Source organism: Vombatus ursinus, unplaced genomic scaffold (assembly GCF_900497805.2).
Source record: "Vombatus ursinus unplaced genomic scaffold, bare-nosed wombat genome assembly UNPS02005286.1, whole genome shotgun sequence".
Lineage (NCBI taxonomy): Eukaryota > Metazoa > Chordata > Mammalia > Diprotodontia > Vombatidae > Vombatus > Vombatus ursinus.
Genome location: NW_020945064.1, coordinates 16,657,058 through 16,673,161, shown reverse-complemented (window position 1 = coordinate 16,673,161; position 16,104 = coordinate 16,657,058). Strand labels below are relative to the sequence as shown.

General features: G+C 46.1%; 1 protein-coding gene across 3 annotated transcripts in view; it reads right to left on the bottom strand.

Annotated features, from left to right (window-relative positions):
- Nucleotides 1-4,042, bottom strand: part of ZDHHC1 (zinc finger DHHC-type containing 1) — a 50,242-nt gene extending 46,200 nt beyond the window's left edge. For 2 of the 3 annotated variants that reach the window (XM_027847466.1, XM_027847463.1), the window contains exon 1: nucleotides 3,342-3,384. In XM_027847466.1, the coding sequence (XP_027703267.1) occupies nucleotides 3,342-3,350 (9 nt within the window). In that variant the 5' untranslated portion in view covers nucleotides 3,351-3,384. Of the gene's footprint in view, nucleotides 1-3,341; nucleotides 3,385-3,898 lie in introns of those variants that run through there. The other variant, XM_027847453.1, reaches the window with a different exon arrangement.
- Nucleotides 4,043-16,104: the final 12,062 nt, after the last annotated feature.

Here is a 16,104-nt window from a genome sequence, read left to right as displayed (position 1 = left end):
TAGTTGTTGTGAGGATCAAATGAGATAATGTAGGTAAAATACTTTGTAGACTGCAAGGCAACATTTCTATGCTAGCCATTATTTCGATGTAATTTTTTCATGTGACTTGTTAATGATGTCTTTAATGGCAGTATAAAATAACATTTAAATAGCACTTCAAGTTTTACAAAATGCTTTTTTCCCCTAGCATCCTCTTCCAGCCTTAGTCCTGCTCCTCTAGGGGTAACTAACTTACGACCCATTCCACTAACAGCAACCACAAGAGAGGGAGCATCACTGGTTGAAGTGAGCAGAACCAGGAGAATGCTGTACATTGTAATAGCAACACTGTGCAATGATCAACTGATAGACTTAGTTTTTCTCAGCAATACAATGATCCAAGACAATTCCAGAAGACTCATGATGACAAATGCAGCATACTATTTTCACTTTTTTCTGTTTTGTTTTTGGTTTTTCCCTTTTGTTCTATTTCTTTCACAACATGACTAATGTGGAAATATATTTAATATGACTGTACATGTATAACCTATATCAGATTGCTTGCTGTCTTGGGGAGGGGTGAAGGGAGGGAGGGAGGGAAAAAAATTTGGAACTCAAAATCTTATAAAAGTGAATGTTGAAAACTATTTTTACATATAATTGAAAAAAATTAAATACTATAAACTATAGGGGAAGAGAGAGAGTATCATCAGAATAAGTAGATAAAGTCTCCAAAGTGAGTATTTTGAAGGGCAATATTTATTTGAATGTCATGAATTCAGATCTATTTGTTTTTAAAGCTGCCTTGTTATATTTAGCCATACAAATAGACAGAATCCATTTCTTGAAGAGCCAGCTGAGTGGGCAGCACTAGAAGCCATAGACAGAGTGGTTTAAAAGTCATCCATGCCATCCAGTCAGAGGCACAGCAATGCCCAAAGTCTAGGTGCCTTTGGCAGCAAGCCATCGACAGTGGGAAAAGTCTCCAGACTGGAGACCACTGTTTGGCCCGGGGTGATGTTTGTCTAAGGCTTTCCTGCCAGTGGGCGAAAGGAAGTGGGGGGGGGGGGGTCATGCCTGACAGCAACTAGCCAAGGCTGCCTCTAACAGAGCCCTGAATTTCACCAGAAACTGAAGCCAGCTGGCCAAGAAACAAAGCCTGACCTCAAAATCTGTGCCAGCTTTTAACAACTTAGGACAATTTCATTTAAGGAGTTTATGGCCATGAATTCCTTCGACATGGATGATTTTGATTTTGAAAAGGAGGGAGGGGACAAAGGCAGACACAAAAGCCCCCACATCTGGGGTATAAGATGTGTCAATGAAATCCAGATGAGTTCCCCAGGCGGCTGGCTCCTCCCCTTTCAGCACTTCCCTGGGAGACCGAGCCTGAAAAGAAACTTCTCTACTCTGGGAGACAACAATGCCAACTGCGTGCTGGTTGTTCAGGGCCAGAACCAAGCATGGCCCAGAAAACAGCTCTGCCACCCGGGGTGCGCTCTTCCCACAGGAACATCATTAGCAAACAACAACTGGCCTCCTCACAGCTCTGCCCGCCTACACGAAGAGGTGAATGTGAAAGAGACACTTTCTTGGTACTTGGAGAAAGCGACACAAGGTCAACAAAATGACGGACTTGCTACAGTATAGGTGGTAAATGCTAAACACTCAAAACACTGACCACAATTTTTTTTTCTTAAATTCTTTTTCTGAGCCCAGGGCCTGGCACATAGTAAGCACTTAATAAATGCTTGTTTCCTTTCTTCCTTAAATTTAATATGGGATGACCTTGTGAAATAAAGAGGTAGAGAAGGAAAGACAAGGGGAGAAGGAGACAAAATGTACTTTTGTCAAGCTAATAAGGAAGCCAGGAGAGATCAGGCCCCGTTAGGTTTCTATTCTGCCTCCTCCAGTGACCTCATTTAAAGGTTCAACACATATGGATGTGTCAAGCAGTCTTGGATATTGCTCTGGAAGAAAATCCAAAAACACCTATTGTGATGGGAGTGTGGAGGGAAGAAGAATCTATCTGAGAGTAACTTCTTCCTTCTCTAAGGGTCCATATACTACATCTAATACTCTAGCCTACCCAGTCCATCTCCCTTAACCACCCCAAACCCCAATCCCTTGGCAAAGTCCTTATGTCCATGTTCACCCTCTCTAGGTTGTCCCTCACCATGTCTTAACCCCTGAGACTTTTTATCCTACCTACAATTTCCCTTGTCTTCACCTATCCTTACCTCATGACCCACCTTGGCTAAAAGTTTCCTAAGCCCTATTAACTTGCTGTTCTGTTGCTCCAGCTCCAAGCTTCACATAACTATTCTCCACCCACCACCCCAGATTGCTAATCTAAATTCTTGTCATCTTGTAAAAGAGTGGAGGGAGACTTCTCATACCCACAGACTACATACCCTGCAAACGCTGGTTTCATGCCCCTTCATCTCACCATTCATCTCGATACTCTATAGTCCGTGGATTACACCCAGCCTTCCAACCCCATTCCAGTTCTCTCTGTGTCTGTGTCTGTCTCTGTCTGTCTGTCTCTCTCATACTCACTCACACACACACACACACACACATATACTCCTTGACTCTCAGTCCACTACATCCATCACTCCTTTATGTTTCCAGATCCTGCCCCTTCTCTCTCCCCTGTACTTCTCTTCCTTCCCCACCATTCCCATGCACATTTCACATCAAGAAACCCCCTGGTTTCAAAGCCTCTCTGCTGCTTACTATCTGTATGATCTTGGGCAAGTCAATTAACTTTCCTAGGCCTCAATTTCCTCATCAGTAAAATGAGGGGCTTGTACTAGAGGCCTCTGGGGTTCTCTGGCTCTAGTTCTATGACCCTTCCAAAAACTCCAAGTCCCAGAGTCCTCTTGACATCCTCTTATGCTCCCCAATTCTGAATTCCACCCAGTGTTTTCCCCAGGTGTTTGTATCCCTGGTTCCATGTCCTCCACATCCTCCCAATTCTCTCTCCCCTTTAGCTCTATATACTTTACCTCTGTGTCCCTACATACCCTAGATTCTACTCCAGTGTCCACTATCCCCTCAAGCTCCCTATTCCCACTCTGTCCTGGAGAGTTGTGCTCCTTCCTCCATCTTTCCCTGTTCCCATCCTTCCTTTAGCCCTTCTCCTTCAGCCCCACATCTTCTCCCATACTCCGTATTTTACTTCTTGTACCCTGGGTAACCAGACCTCTACAGCCTCTATCACCTCTAGCCCCCGTCCCTGTCTGGCCGGCTATGTGTCCCTCTCTTCTCCCCATAGCCACATAGCCACATTGGTCTGTTTATATTCCCTTGGCTTAGCTCTCTGCCCCCACTTCACCTGTGCCTATGTCCTGATTTACCACATTCATCCTGCTGTCCTTCCACCCTGCACCCAGTGTCCTGGCTGGCTTGGCTGGCTGTGTTGTCACCTCCCACCTTGTAACCAGGACACACGGAGGAGGGAGGGAAGAAGACGGGTTGAAGGAGATGGGCTAAGGGAAGGACATGAGCAGGGAAAATGTCGGTTAAGGGACTTAGGACCTGCTAGAATGGAGAAGAAAGGCACAAGAGCTGGAATAAGGACAGCACTTGATGTCTCCTGATGCCCCCTACACTCCCCTTGCAACAACCCCCGCCAAGGTGATCAGAGCTGGCCCTCCCCCCACCTCATACCTTCCTTCCTCAAGGTCCCCTGACCCTTCGTGTCCTCGAGTTCCCTGGGCTTTACCCTCCCCTACTCCACTGTACCCACATTTTTCAGCCCTGGTCCCCCCCCCCCCCCGCCCCCCCCCTCCCCTCCCCCCCCCCCGCCTTCCCCCGGCCCTGGTCCCCCCTCTCTTCCTCCGGGCCCCCTCCTGCGCCCCGTGCGCCCAGCCCGGCCCGGGCCCTTGGCTCTACTTCCCGGCCCCGCTCTCACCTTCTCCCGCGGCCCGGCCCGGCCGGGGCCCTCTCCGCCCCGGGGCGGCCGAGGAGCGTCAGACCCTCCTCGCCTCAGCGGCCGCGGCGCCCGGGCGCCGGCTCCGCGACCCCCGCGTCCCCTTCCCCAGGGGCCCCATCGCATCCCTGGAGCCGGTGGAGGAGCCGGGGAGGAGGCCAGGAGGCGGCGGCTTAGACGCGGGCGGGAGCGGCCTGGGCCGTCGAGGCGAGGCCTCCCCTGGCTCGCAGGCGCGGGGCCCGTTCCCCTGGCAACCACCGGGGACTACGGCGCCGCACAGCGGCCAAAGCGCGCCAGACGCGTTCATGCCGCCGCCGAGCGCACGCCGCCTTTCCTCCCACCGGCCCCGCCCCCTTCCATTCTCCAACCCTCCTTAGACTCGTCTCCTGCTGGCATGAAGTGCGCTACCTCCCGGGGCGGCTAGGCTCTTCCTAAAGCAGAGGGGCTCTGGGAATCTGAGGAGAAGACCATCTAAAGGGCGAAGGACGAGGATGTCTAAGGGTAGGGCTACGGGGGAGGGACTCAGGCAGAGGGAAGAGCTTTCTAAAGGGAGGGGCTGCAGCGTCCGACCCTTCGTGACATTTTCTTGGAAAAGGTCGTCTCCAGGGAGTCCCCATTTTAGAGATGAGGAGCTGAGGCAAATGGAGGTTAGGTGACTTTGCCAGGGTCACACAGCTAGTAAATGTCGGAACTCGAGCTGGAACTCAGATCTTCCAGGCTCAGAGCTCGATCCACGGCGTCCCAACCAGTCGTCCTCCTTAGTTAGCCCCACTCTTAGACCTCCCAGCCTCTCCCCCTTAAACAGCCCTACCTCAGACTCTCCAGCCTCTTCTCTCTTAGCCCACCCTAAGGCTACTCCCTTCCCCAGACACTCCGAATCCCACCCACTAAGACAACCCAGCCCCTCCCCTTCAGACAGGCCCACCCTGGTCCTCCCGCAGAGACTCCGACACTCCCTTACTCTAGGATATCCCAAGCTCAACTGTCTTAGAAAGCCGTACCTTTGGACAACCTCCCGAGAGACCCTCCCTAGAAAACAATCCACCCTTACTTAGATATTGCAGCTCTTCTGCTTTATCCCTATCCTTAAACATTTCCGTCCCTTCACAGAACCCTAAAATCACAGCATCTTGAAGCTGGAAGGTTTCTGAGGGCAGACACCCGTTCCTGAAAAGGAATCCCCGATATAGCTGGCACACCAAACCAAGTGCTTCTCCGATCTTTGTTTGAACACCTGCCAGAGGGAGAACTCACGAGGGAGAAACAGTTCTAACTGTGAGCAAACTTTTTCTTCTGTCAAGCCTAAAGTTGTCCCTTCACAACGCTCCTACTTCTGCTCTCCGGGGCGAAATGCCTTCCACCAAGGATCAGTGACATGAATTCAAGGCTGGACCATACTGTTGCTCTTCTCTCACTTTTCTGCAGTTTATCAATATCTTTCCCAGAACTGATACTATTTCAGATGCAACGTCACCTGGGCAGAGGACAACAGAGCTATCAGCCCCTTATTACCTTTCCTTTAGCCCCACCTTTAGACACTCCAGCCCTTCCCCTTTAAAAAGCTCTACCCTCGGTCGCCTGAGTCCCTCCCCTTAGTCCCACCTTAGACATTTTAGTCATTCCCCTTTAGATGGTCTTCTCCTTAGATTCTCAGAGCCCCTCTTCTTCTTCTTTTTTAAATTTTATTTTATTATTGGTGAGGCAATCGGGGTTAAGTGACTTGCCTAAGGTCACACAGCTAGTAAGCATCATGTGTCTGAGGCCGAATTTGAACTCATGTCCTCCTGACTACAGGGCCGGTGCTCTATCCACTGCACCATCTAGCTGCCTCCAAATCCCTCTTCTTTAAGAAGACCCCGGCAACCCTGGGATGGACCAAGGTGCCAGGTGAAGTAGTTCCACTTCATGTAAAGTGTCTCAGCAAAGGTTGTGTCAGGGACTCCAAGCAGGCTGCGTTCTGTGTGGGAGAACAGTGCATGGAGAAGAAATTGGCATATTCTCTGGGCTTCAGTCCAGTGACTACAGATTAAAAGTGTCCTACCCCTGTTTCACCAGTCTATGTGGAGCTGACCAAGGAAGAACACTTTGGAGGTGCCAATAATCGAATTGATAGGAAAACTCCAGGAAAGAAAAAGTAGATGAGAAGAGACAAGTACTATACTGATGGAAGAAGGGCAGATGGGAGCCCAGCCTTTCCTCCTTTCCATTCAAGGGCTCTTGGAACAAGAGAAATAACGTCAAAATCTCCAGTGGACTGCTTTGGGCAGAGATTATTAGCCTCGGGTTGGCGGACCTCCCCCAGAGTTCATGGAAAGACTTTAGGGAGTCTGAACTTTTTAAAAACATATTTTAATAACTGTTTCAATATATTTTATTTCCTTTATAATCCTATGTTTACATTTTATTGATTTAAGAATTATTCTAGAAAGGATCCATAGGCTTCACCAACCTGGTAAAGGGCTCCAAGGCACACAAAAAAGATTAAGAACCTCTATTTTAGGGGATGGGGGATTTCCTGACCAGGAGCTGCCTAGAAGGAAAGGTCTACTTGACTATAAACTGCAAAGACTATACACTGTGCTCAATGAGCAAAGCAGAATTGCAGTAGCTCAAAAGAAAAGTAAGGTGCACAAATCTAGAGACATCTCCATCCCAAAACATTCATACAGGATACTTGTGTCCAACCTGTGGTAGGGCCTTCTGAGCTCTTTTATTGGTTTTATCAGCCATAGTTGAACACACTGTACTTTGACTCTGACACAGCGATTTTGTTTTGGTCCTCTTCCAATATGGAGGATAACAACCAGCCAAGCAATAGTAATTGCAGACATATAGCAACTGTATTTTTAGGGTGTTTTAAAATTCTGAACTACATAGCAACTTTAATGTTTGCCAGATGTTTAACATACATTATTTTGTTTCGGCCTGACAACATAAAATAAGCACTAAAAAGATTATGGCTACTGGTGCTCATAGAGCTTAATCAACCTGCCTGTGGTCACACAACTAATAAACCCAAGCCTTCCTGGATCTAGGTCCAGCTCTGAAACTGCTATGCTGGCCAGCATACCTCTCTTGGTTCCTAAGAATCACTAAGTCTTAGAGCTGGATCGATACTCAGCAATCATGATTCTACTCATAGTAAAAATCATCCATATTTACAGAGCACTTTAAAGTTTACCAATGTTTCCTCATGACAATCATGTGGTAGAAAACACAGGCATCATTCCCCCTCTCATTTTATAAATTAGGATAATTGAGGTTCAGCAAGGTTAAATGCCTTCTCTGTGGTCACACAACTAATCAAGTACAGAAGTTAAAACTCGAATTCTAGACCCCCCAGTTCAGTATTTTCTGCTCTATCTAAATCAAAGGTCATCTAGTCTAACTTCCACCTGATCAATAAATCCTCTTTGTAATATTTGAGATACAACCTACCCTCCCACCCCCCAATTTACAGATTAATAAACTGAAGCCCTGAGAGGGAAATTGATTTTCTTCTGGTAGCCTAGCAGAGCCTTTGCCCTGAGGGGTCCCTCGTACTTTTCTGTGTGTTTTTGTTCTTTTTCAGTTTTTGATGCATAATTAGACTTTAAATCAGAAAACAAAACAAATGTAACTAGGCCTCCAAATAGGTAATGTTTTTGTATACAGATTTTATTTTATTAATAAAAAATATTGGTCCAACCAGGCCCTCCCCCAAAATAGGGGTCCTCAGGACTCTTCCACCAAAAGTCATGCTCCAAAATTAAGCCCAACTCCAGGGGTTTGCACATAGATGTGTGCACACAGGTGTGTACTTTGCACATAGATGGTGCTTAATGAATATTTGTTATTGAATTTATTTTGTGGCTGGAGGTTGGGCTGAAGGGCCCTACCTGGAAGCATGTTTCCTTGGGCAGAGGGAAGGGGAGGTAGATTGCCATAGAGATATCCATAGAGATAAGCAGATGGGAAGAGTAAGGCAAGGGATTTCTGAATATCCTGAGAGTCTATTGGTCGGATCACAGTATATAACTTACCTCTCTGGAGTCATCCACATGGGTGGAAGGGCAGGCAGCTCACTGAAAACAGAGATCCTGCTAAGAGAACATAAGCCCCAAAGAGGTAGAGATAGATAAGAATGATCCAACCCTGGACCTTCTCCCAGAAAGACTTGATTTTAAGAAAGAGCTATTCTGGATAGCAGACGGATGTCTGGGCTTTCCCCAGGGGCCTTCCCTCCTCAATCCTGCCAATTTGATCTGAATCCCTGTTTCTAAGGGCCATGACCTCTGACTTCATTCAACAAGGTCAGTAGCCTCTGATTCACAATCCTCCACACCAAGGCACCCACACACTGCTAGAACCTAATGGGAAAGGTACAGATCCCTTAGTCCTGGAATAACCTGGGAAGTTAAAGGAGATAGATTTCAACTCGATATAAGTAAAAAACAAAACTGCCTTGTAAACATAAACACAGGCATACTTTGGTGATATTGTGGCTTCAGTTCCAGACCACCACAATAAAGCAAATATCACAATAAAGCAAGTCACATGAATTTTTTGGCTTCCCAGTGCGTATAAAAGTTATGTTTACCCCCATACTGTAAGTCTATTAAATGCACAATAGTGTTATGTCTGAAAAAACAATGTTGTTGTTCATTCATGTCTGACTCTTTGTGATCCCGTTTGGGGTTTTCTTGGCAAAGAGACTGGAGTGGTTTGCCATTTCCTTCTCCAGCTCATTTTACAGATGAGGAAACTGAGGCAAACAGGGTGAAGTGACTTGCCCAGGGTCACCCAGCTAGTAAGTGTCTGAGGCTGAATCTGAACTCAGGAAGATGAGTCTTCCTGACTCCAGGCTAGGCACTCTGTCCACTGATGGATGAAACGAAGTATGCCTGTAAAGCTATCCAGCTAATGGATTGAGCTGTCCTGCAAAGTAGTGAGCTCCCAGTCACTGAAGTTCTTTAAGAGGAAGCTAGTAACTCACTTGTTGAGATAATGGAAAGGAGATTCAATGCTTCAGGTAGAGTATGGATTCAATCACCTCTGTGGTCTTGCAAATGATTTGTGAAATCCTACACTTTCATGAATACTCCTTACCTTTCACACACACACACACACACACGGACATGGAACAAGACATTAGGAGACACCCTTCCTTTGCACTACAGTTAGGGCTCTGCCCAGTGAACCAACTCCCATCTCACTTTCTATCCACCAGTTCTTGACCGTGTCTGCCCTCTTTTCTGTCCTGAAGCGCAGAAATTCCGATGAGACCAGCAGGTGGAGCCATCGAGCTATTCATCAGCCTCACCTTGGGGCCAACTCAGGTCTTCTTATAGTGAATTGGCCCAAGAGTCCCTGTTCTCATTACCATGGGCCATGCTGATGGTGTGTCCGGTGTAACAGTGTCTTAGGGCAAAGGTAGGATGGATGTCTTAGGGTAAGGGTAAGGTCAGAGGAGAGAGGTGAAGTTGGGGGATGAGATTTGTTGGTTTAGAGGGGAAGAAGGCTTTGGAGGGGATATGGAGGGGAGAGAATCGGTACCATGGATCATTGCCAGGTTTACAGCTGGAAAGAGAACTTAGAAGCTATCTCATCCAACCTCTTCTTTTTATAGATGAGGAAACAGAGCCAGAGGAAGGGTAATGATTTGCCCAAGGTCACAGAGGCTATGAGACCATATATCATAGATTTACAGATGGAAAGAACCTAATTTTGAGGTTACCTGGTTCAACCCCTTCATTGTACAGGCAAGGAAGCTGAGACCCAGAGACGTCAAGAAACTCTCCCCAAAGTCTCACAGGTGGTAAATAATTGAGCCAGGATTCAATTCCAGTTAAGTAGATGAGCCAGCATTTAAACCCAGGTCTTCTGACTCCAAATTTAATGGACTTTGAGCTATGCCCCCAAGAGACCTCAGGAGTTTGGGGATCCTGAATTGATGAGGAGCTTCCGTAAGGAATGGGGAGGTCTGGGAGGGAGAAGGCCTCAAAGATAGGGATAAGGCCTCTTCAAAGAGCACTGAGGTAGCTGGAGGGAGGAGTCAGTCCTGGGAGTGTGGGCTTGCTAGACACTTGGGAGCCTTGAGAAAAGTCGCAAACCACCAAACCATATAACAACACCCTCTTTTTATAGGTGTCCCGTCTGCCCCGCTCTATTTCCCAATGTTCCCAGGGATGGGCACTGTCAGAGAGCCTGTCGACCTAGCTATGTTTCTGTTAATTAGTTCTAGTAGGGTTGTAGATGAACAAGGTAGAGGGGAGGGGACATAAGAAGAACCCTTAACTAGTGACTCTAAATCTGTGAGTCTCCTATTCTGAGCCACTGTCTCTGTCTCTTAGATAGGTCCTTACACTGTATTGTTATCTCTGGGGTTCTTTCTGCATCTGACCCTACTGCTCCACCCCTTTCTCCAGGGGCCTTTAGAAGACAAGGTGGCCAGAGCCAACTACAATAGGTTCTCTGTGACCTGGTGATGCCCGGCATATTGAGGATACCCAGGCTCCCAAAAGGAGATGGGAGAAAGGAGAAAGCAAGAATATTGAGGATAGGGCTATTTCAACTGTCCAGGGAGATGGACAGAGGATGATGAAGGAGGACCGTCTCCACAGTTGTGAGTGGAATTGTGGGAAGGGATAGGCAAGGAAGTGTAGGACTTGTGTATTTGGGGAGAAGGGTTATAAAATTGGGGGGGCAAGATAAGTAGTCCAGCCTTTGTCCCTGTGATGTTGAGAGAAACAGGGCATCTGCTCCACCCAACTACCCTACTCCAGCTTCCATGATTGGCCCTCCACCATTCTTCATCAGACACAGGAAGTGATCAGAGTTCTAAGACATAAGAGAACACCCATGGGTCCACTCTTCCAGTCTCTCCAAGCGTGAATTTCAGTTCTGCCGTTTTCCACCTTTGTGACCTCAGACAAGACATTAAACCTCTGCGGGCTTTCATCATCTGTAAAATGAGGGCGTTGGACTAGGTAATATCTAAGATTCCTTCCAGCTCTAAACCCTATGATACCATGACTCTCCCCTCCCATAGTAAAAAGGAGGGCCATGGATTGGTTCTTTTCTTTACAGGGGCCCTCAGGAGTGAGAGGCAGAAGTAGGGAAAGGGAGAAGAAGACATCATCTGAAGGCACCTGGATGACCTTAGGCCCAAGCAAACCAGTAGCTGTCTATTCTAAGCCTTCTCTCTCCTCTTCCATCTTTCACCTGGGACTAGTTCCTCCTCAATTCTCTTCCACCTCCATTTTAAGTCCTAGTGGAAGAAGGGAAGGGAAAGAAAGAGAGGAGCTCTCCTAACTGGGTCAAAGACAAGGGGACACTCTTGAGGAAGCTCAGCCAGGCAGGGCTGGGAGTGGGCCCATAGAGACCTAATTCTCTTTACTAAGGTTTCAGCCTGACTTAGGGTAGGGGGCAGAAGTGGGCAGGGAAGGATTAAGTATGGCCTTAAAATCTCTCTTTCTGTCTTGTCTGCTAGAGAAAGAAGAGTAGTGGCATGGTCAGGCCCTCTCCCATAGGCTTCATTTTGCTACCTAGGTAAACACAGGTATATACAGATTCTTTCATCCTATGCTGTTGAACTACTCAAGTTTCAGCCTCATCACTTCCCTTGGTGGCTGTCTGATATGGAGCCATGAACATTGGACTGTGAGTCAGGAGGACTAAATTCTCTAGCTCTGCCTTTCTCTTGCTGTGTGCCCCTGGAGCGATCATTTCCTCAACCGGGATCTCAGTTTTCTCACCTGGAAGAGAAAGTGATTGGCCTGGGCATGCTGATGCCCAGTTCCCTAATGGCTCTACCAGCTTAAATCTATCAAAATACCTTTCAAATGAGTCATTCAATCATCTGTTCTTTCCCCTCCAATTCATCCTACACACTGCTATCAGATTGATTTTCTGAAGTCCTGACCTGATTCCCATCAATCCCTGGCTCTTAGGACCCTAACTTTTCCACTATTTCTTCTTTCCCCAATCAGACAGATTGAGATTGGTCTCATCCCTCTCTTTTACATAAACCTTTGCTTTCCTGAGTTTGGGCAGCTAGGTGGTGCAGGGGATAGAACACAGGCCCTGGAGTCAGGAGGACCTGAGTTCCAATATGACTTTAAACACTTACTAGCTGTGTGACCCTGGGCAAATTACTTAACCTCTAAATGGCAAAACACTCCAGTATCTTTGCCAAGAAAACCCCAAAAAAGGGCTCATGAAGAGTTGGACATAACTGAAAATGACTGAATAACAGTACGTTGTTGACTTTGTGTTTTCTTCCAATCCTTTCTCTCTTCTCTGTCTCTGTAAATACTCTGCATCCTTCTATGTCTGATTCATATTCCACCTCCTCTAGGAAGCCTTCTCTGTTTATCCCCACCCATAGTCATGGATTCAATAAGATCAATCATTTATGAAGCAACTACTAACTGTAAGGCACCATACTAGGTTCTAGAGATGCAAAACCAAAAATAAAAGTCTTTTTTCTCAATTAGCTTCCCGGAGGGCACACACTATAGACAAGTAAGTATGTACAAAGTAATACAAGGTAATTTCAAGGGGAAGATAGTACTAGCAACTGAGGAGATGAGGAAAGGTTTTAATTCAATAATGAATTAAATTCTCATCATGTGTCAGATACTGAGGGTACAAAGAAAGAGCGTGCACATGTGAATAAATAAAAAACATATACAAAGTAATTTCTCAGGGAGGGGAGAGGGAGCGAGTTGTTACCAATAGAACAGGTGTTTCAGAGGGCACAAGTCTTAGGCACAATGGAACGGTAGGGAAGAGCAGGGATAGAGACACTAGGGATGAGGCTGACATAGATGGAGAGGAGGCAAGGGGCACAGGAAGTGGGGATCAGGGAAGGGAGCTTTGACCTGGGTAGCCTGCAACTCAGAAGCCCAGGAATTCTGAGTGAAGTCAGAGCAAAGGAGGTTGTGACACCTATCATGGTAGCAAAGGTAATGTTGATGTTATTATTAAAACCTATAAAGCAGATGTCCAGGCCCTGGTCTTACCTAGTGGTCAAGCTGCAGAGAGGCAGCTAGATGGTGTAGAAGATAAAGCCTGGAATCAGGAAGACCAGAGATCAAATCCACTCTCAGACACTATCTATGTGACCTTGGGCAATTCACTTAATTGTCATCTGCCTCAATTTTCTGAACTGTAAAATGGGGATTAAAAATAGCACCTCTACCTCACAGGGTTGTTGTGAGTCTCAAAAGAGATATTTGTAAAGCACTTAGAACAGTGCCTGGCACATAGCAGGTACTTAACAAATGCTTGTTTCCCTTTCCCCTCCCTTCCTCCATTGAGGCTAATTATAGAGGGAGTGAGGCTTCTTTGAAGCACTGACCTTCAGCCAGGATAGTCCTGCCTCTGGACTCACTCACTCTAAATTGATTAGATTATCCCCTGGGGAAAACAGAGGTAAGCAGGTAGGTAACCTATATGGAGTGAGAGGTATCACATAGAAGGTGGTATTTAAGTCAAATTTTATTTTTTTGTTTTTTTTTTTCTAGGCAGTTGGGGTTAAGTGACTTGCCCAAGGTCACACAACTAGTAAGTGTCAAGTGTTTGTTCTGAGGCCAGATTTAAACTCAGGTCCTCCTGACTTCAGGGCTAGTGGTCTATCCACTGTGCCACCTAGCTGCCCCTATATTTGAGTGCCTCTTGTTATTTTATTTGTTTTTTTGTTTGTTTGTTTGTTTTTCTAGGCAGTTGGGGTTAAGTTAAGTCAAATTTTAAAGGAAACCAGGGATTCTAAAAGGCAGAGGTGATGAGAGGGAGTTGATTCCAGACATAGGGAAGTCCATCTGTGAAAAGCTATAGAGGCATAGGAAATGTCATATGTGGAGAATACCCAACAGATGTTGATGGAAACAGAGAGTGCATGAACAGTCTTCATATGATATCCGGCCTCAGACTAAACACTTGACACTTACTAGCTGTGTGACCCTGGGCAAGTCACTTAACCCCAATTACCTTTCAAAAAAAAAAAAGAGTCTTCATATGAATTATCCAGGAATGGTAGTTGGGAACCATGCTACAGAGAGTTTTTCCTAGAGACAATAGGTTTGTGAGTAGGGGGAATAACATAACCAGATGTTTGATTTAGGAACATTAGTTTGGCAGCATGGTGTTGTGGATAGGAAAACCTGGGTTCAGATCCTTACTCTGACACACACTGAGTGACCTTAGGTAAGTCATTTAACTTCTCAAAACTCTGGGCAACTCACTAAGACTATAGCTGGTAGAGAAGACTTGCAGTGGTAGACAGAGTTTCTTTATTTGGGAGTTGTCTATAGCAATGAAATAACAATTCCTATCTCTACCCCTATTCTATCTTGGCAGCTCTATAGAAGATGGCCTGGACATTGGAGCCTGTAAGCTGGGAGACCAGTTTGGGGGCTATTTCATTGAGAAACAATGAGCAAAAGTAGACACTAGGGAGTGGAGACTCATGCAAGAGTTTAGAGATGGGATGGATAAGGTTTGGCACCTAATTGGATATGGAGAGTGTGAGGGAAAGAAGGAGTGAAAGGAACAAGCATTTATTAAACACCTACTGGGTGCCAGGTACTGTGCAAATACTATCTTATTTGCTTCTCATAATAACCTTGTGAGGTAGAGATGCTGTTACTATCCTCATTTTATAGTTGAGGAAACTGGAGACAGAGGTTAAGTGACTTGCCCAGAGTCATACAGCTATTCAGTGTCGGAGGTTGGATTTGAACTCCAGATACCAAGTCCAATCCCCTACCCACTGTACTACCTAGCTGCCAAAAGGTGAGGGAAGAACCTTGGAGAGCTCTGAGATTGTAAACCTGGGTAACTGGAAGGTGGATGGTTCCTGCAAAGCAAATAGAGAATTTTGGAGAGGGGATGAGTTTTGGAGAAATAAAAAGAATTCTAGACACCATAGACATCTTAAATTCAACATGTCTAAAACTGAACTCGTTATCTTTCTTCCCAAACCATCCCTTCTTCCTAACTTTCCTATCATTGTCCCAGTTACCACCATCTTCCCGTTCACACAGGCCTAAAATCTAGATGTCTTTTTCTACTTCTCCCTCTCACACCTTAATTCAATCTGTTTCCATATCCTGTCCTTTTTGCCTTCATAACATCTCTCATAAATACCCCCTTCTCTCCTCTAACCCTGCCCCCACCCCTCACATCTGGACTATTGAAATAACCTGCTGGCTGGTCTTCCTGCCTCAGATATCTTCATCCTTCCTTCAACTATCAAAATGATCTTCCTAAAATGCAGGTCTGATTATATCATCCCCTAAACTCCAGTGGCTCTCTATTACCTCCAGGATCAAATACAAAATGCTCTGTTCGACATTCAAAGCCCTTCGTAACCTAGCCACCTCCTACCTTTCCAGTCACCTTATACCTTACACCCCTCTCTATACTCTCTGATCCAGTGACACTGGCCTTGCTACTCTGACTGCTGACTGAGCATACTGATTGACTGTCTCTCACACTTGGAACTCTCTCCCTCTTCATCTGTGCCCCCTTGATTCTCTGTCTTCCTTCAAGTTTCAGCTAAAGTCTCATCTTTCACAAGAAACCTTTCCTGATCCTGCTTAGTCTTAGGGCTGTTCCTCTAAGACTACCCCAAATCCAGGGGCCGTCTCCAATCATCCTGATTTATATCTTGCCACTGGACCCAGATGGCTCTGGAGGAGAAAGTGAGGCTGGTGTCTTTGCACAGCTCTCCCTCACTTAAATCCAGTTCACTTGCAAGTCATCATATCACCTTCCTGATGTCATGGTCCTCTTCGAGAATGAGGGACAAATGGGGCAGCTAGGTGGTGCAGTGGATAGAGCTCCAGCCTTGGAGTCAGGAGAACCTGAGTTCAAATCCGGCCTCCGACATTTGATACTTAATTAGCTGTGTGACCCTGAGCAAGTCACTTAAGCCCAATTGCCTCCCCACAAAGCAAAAAAAAAGAGAGAGAGAGAGGGAGATCAAGAAGGAAGGACAAACAACCCCTCCCCCAATTTATCCTGTATAGATTTTGCTTGAATATAATTTGCATGTTGGCTCTCTCATTAGACTGTGAACTTCTTGGGAGTGGGAATCAGGTTTTTTTGTTTGTTTGTTTGTTTGTTTAGTTTGCCTTTTAAAAAAAATCCTCACTGCTTTGTACAATGCCTGCCACATAGTAGGGTCTTTTAAAATGCTAGTT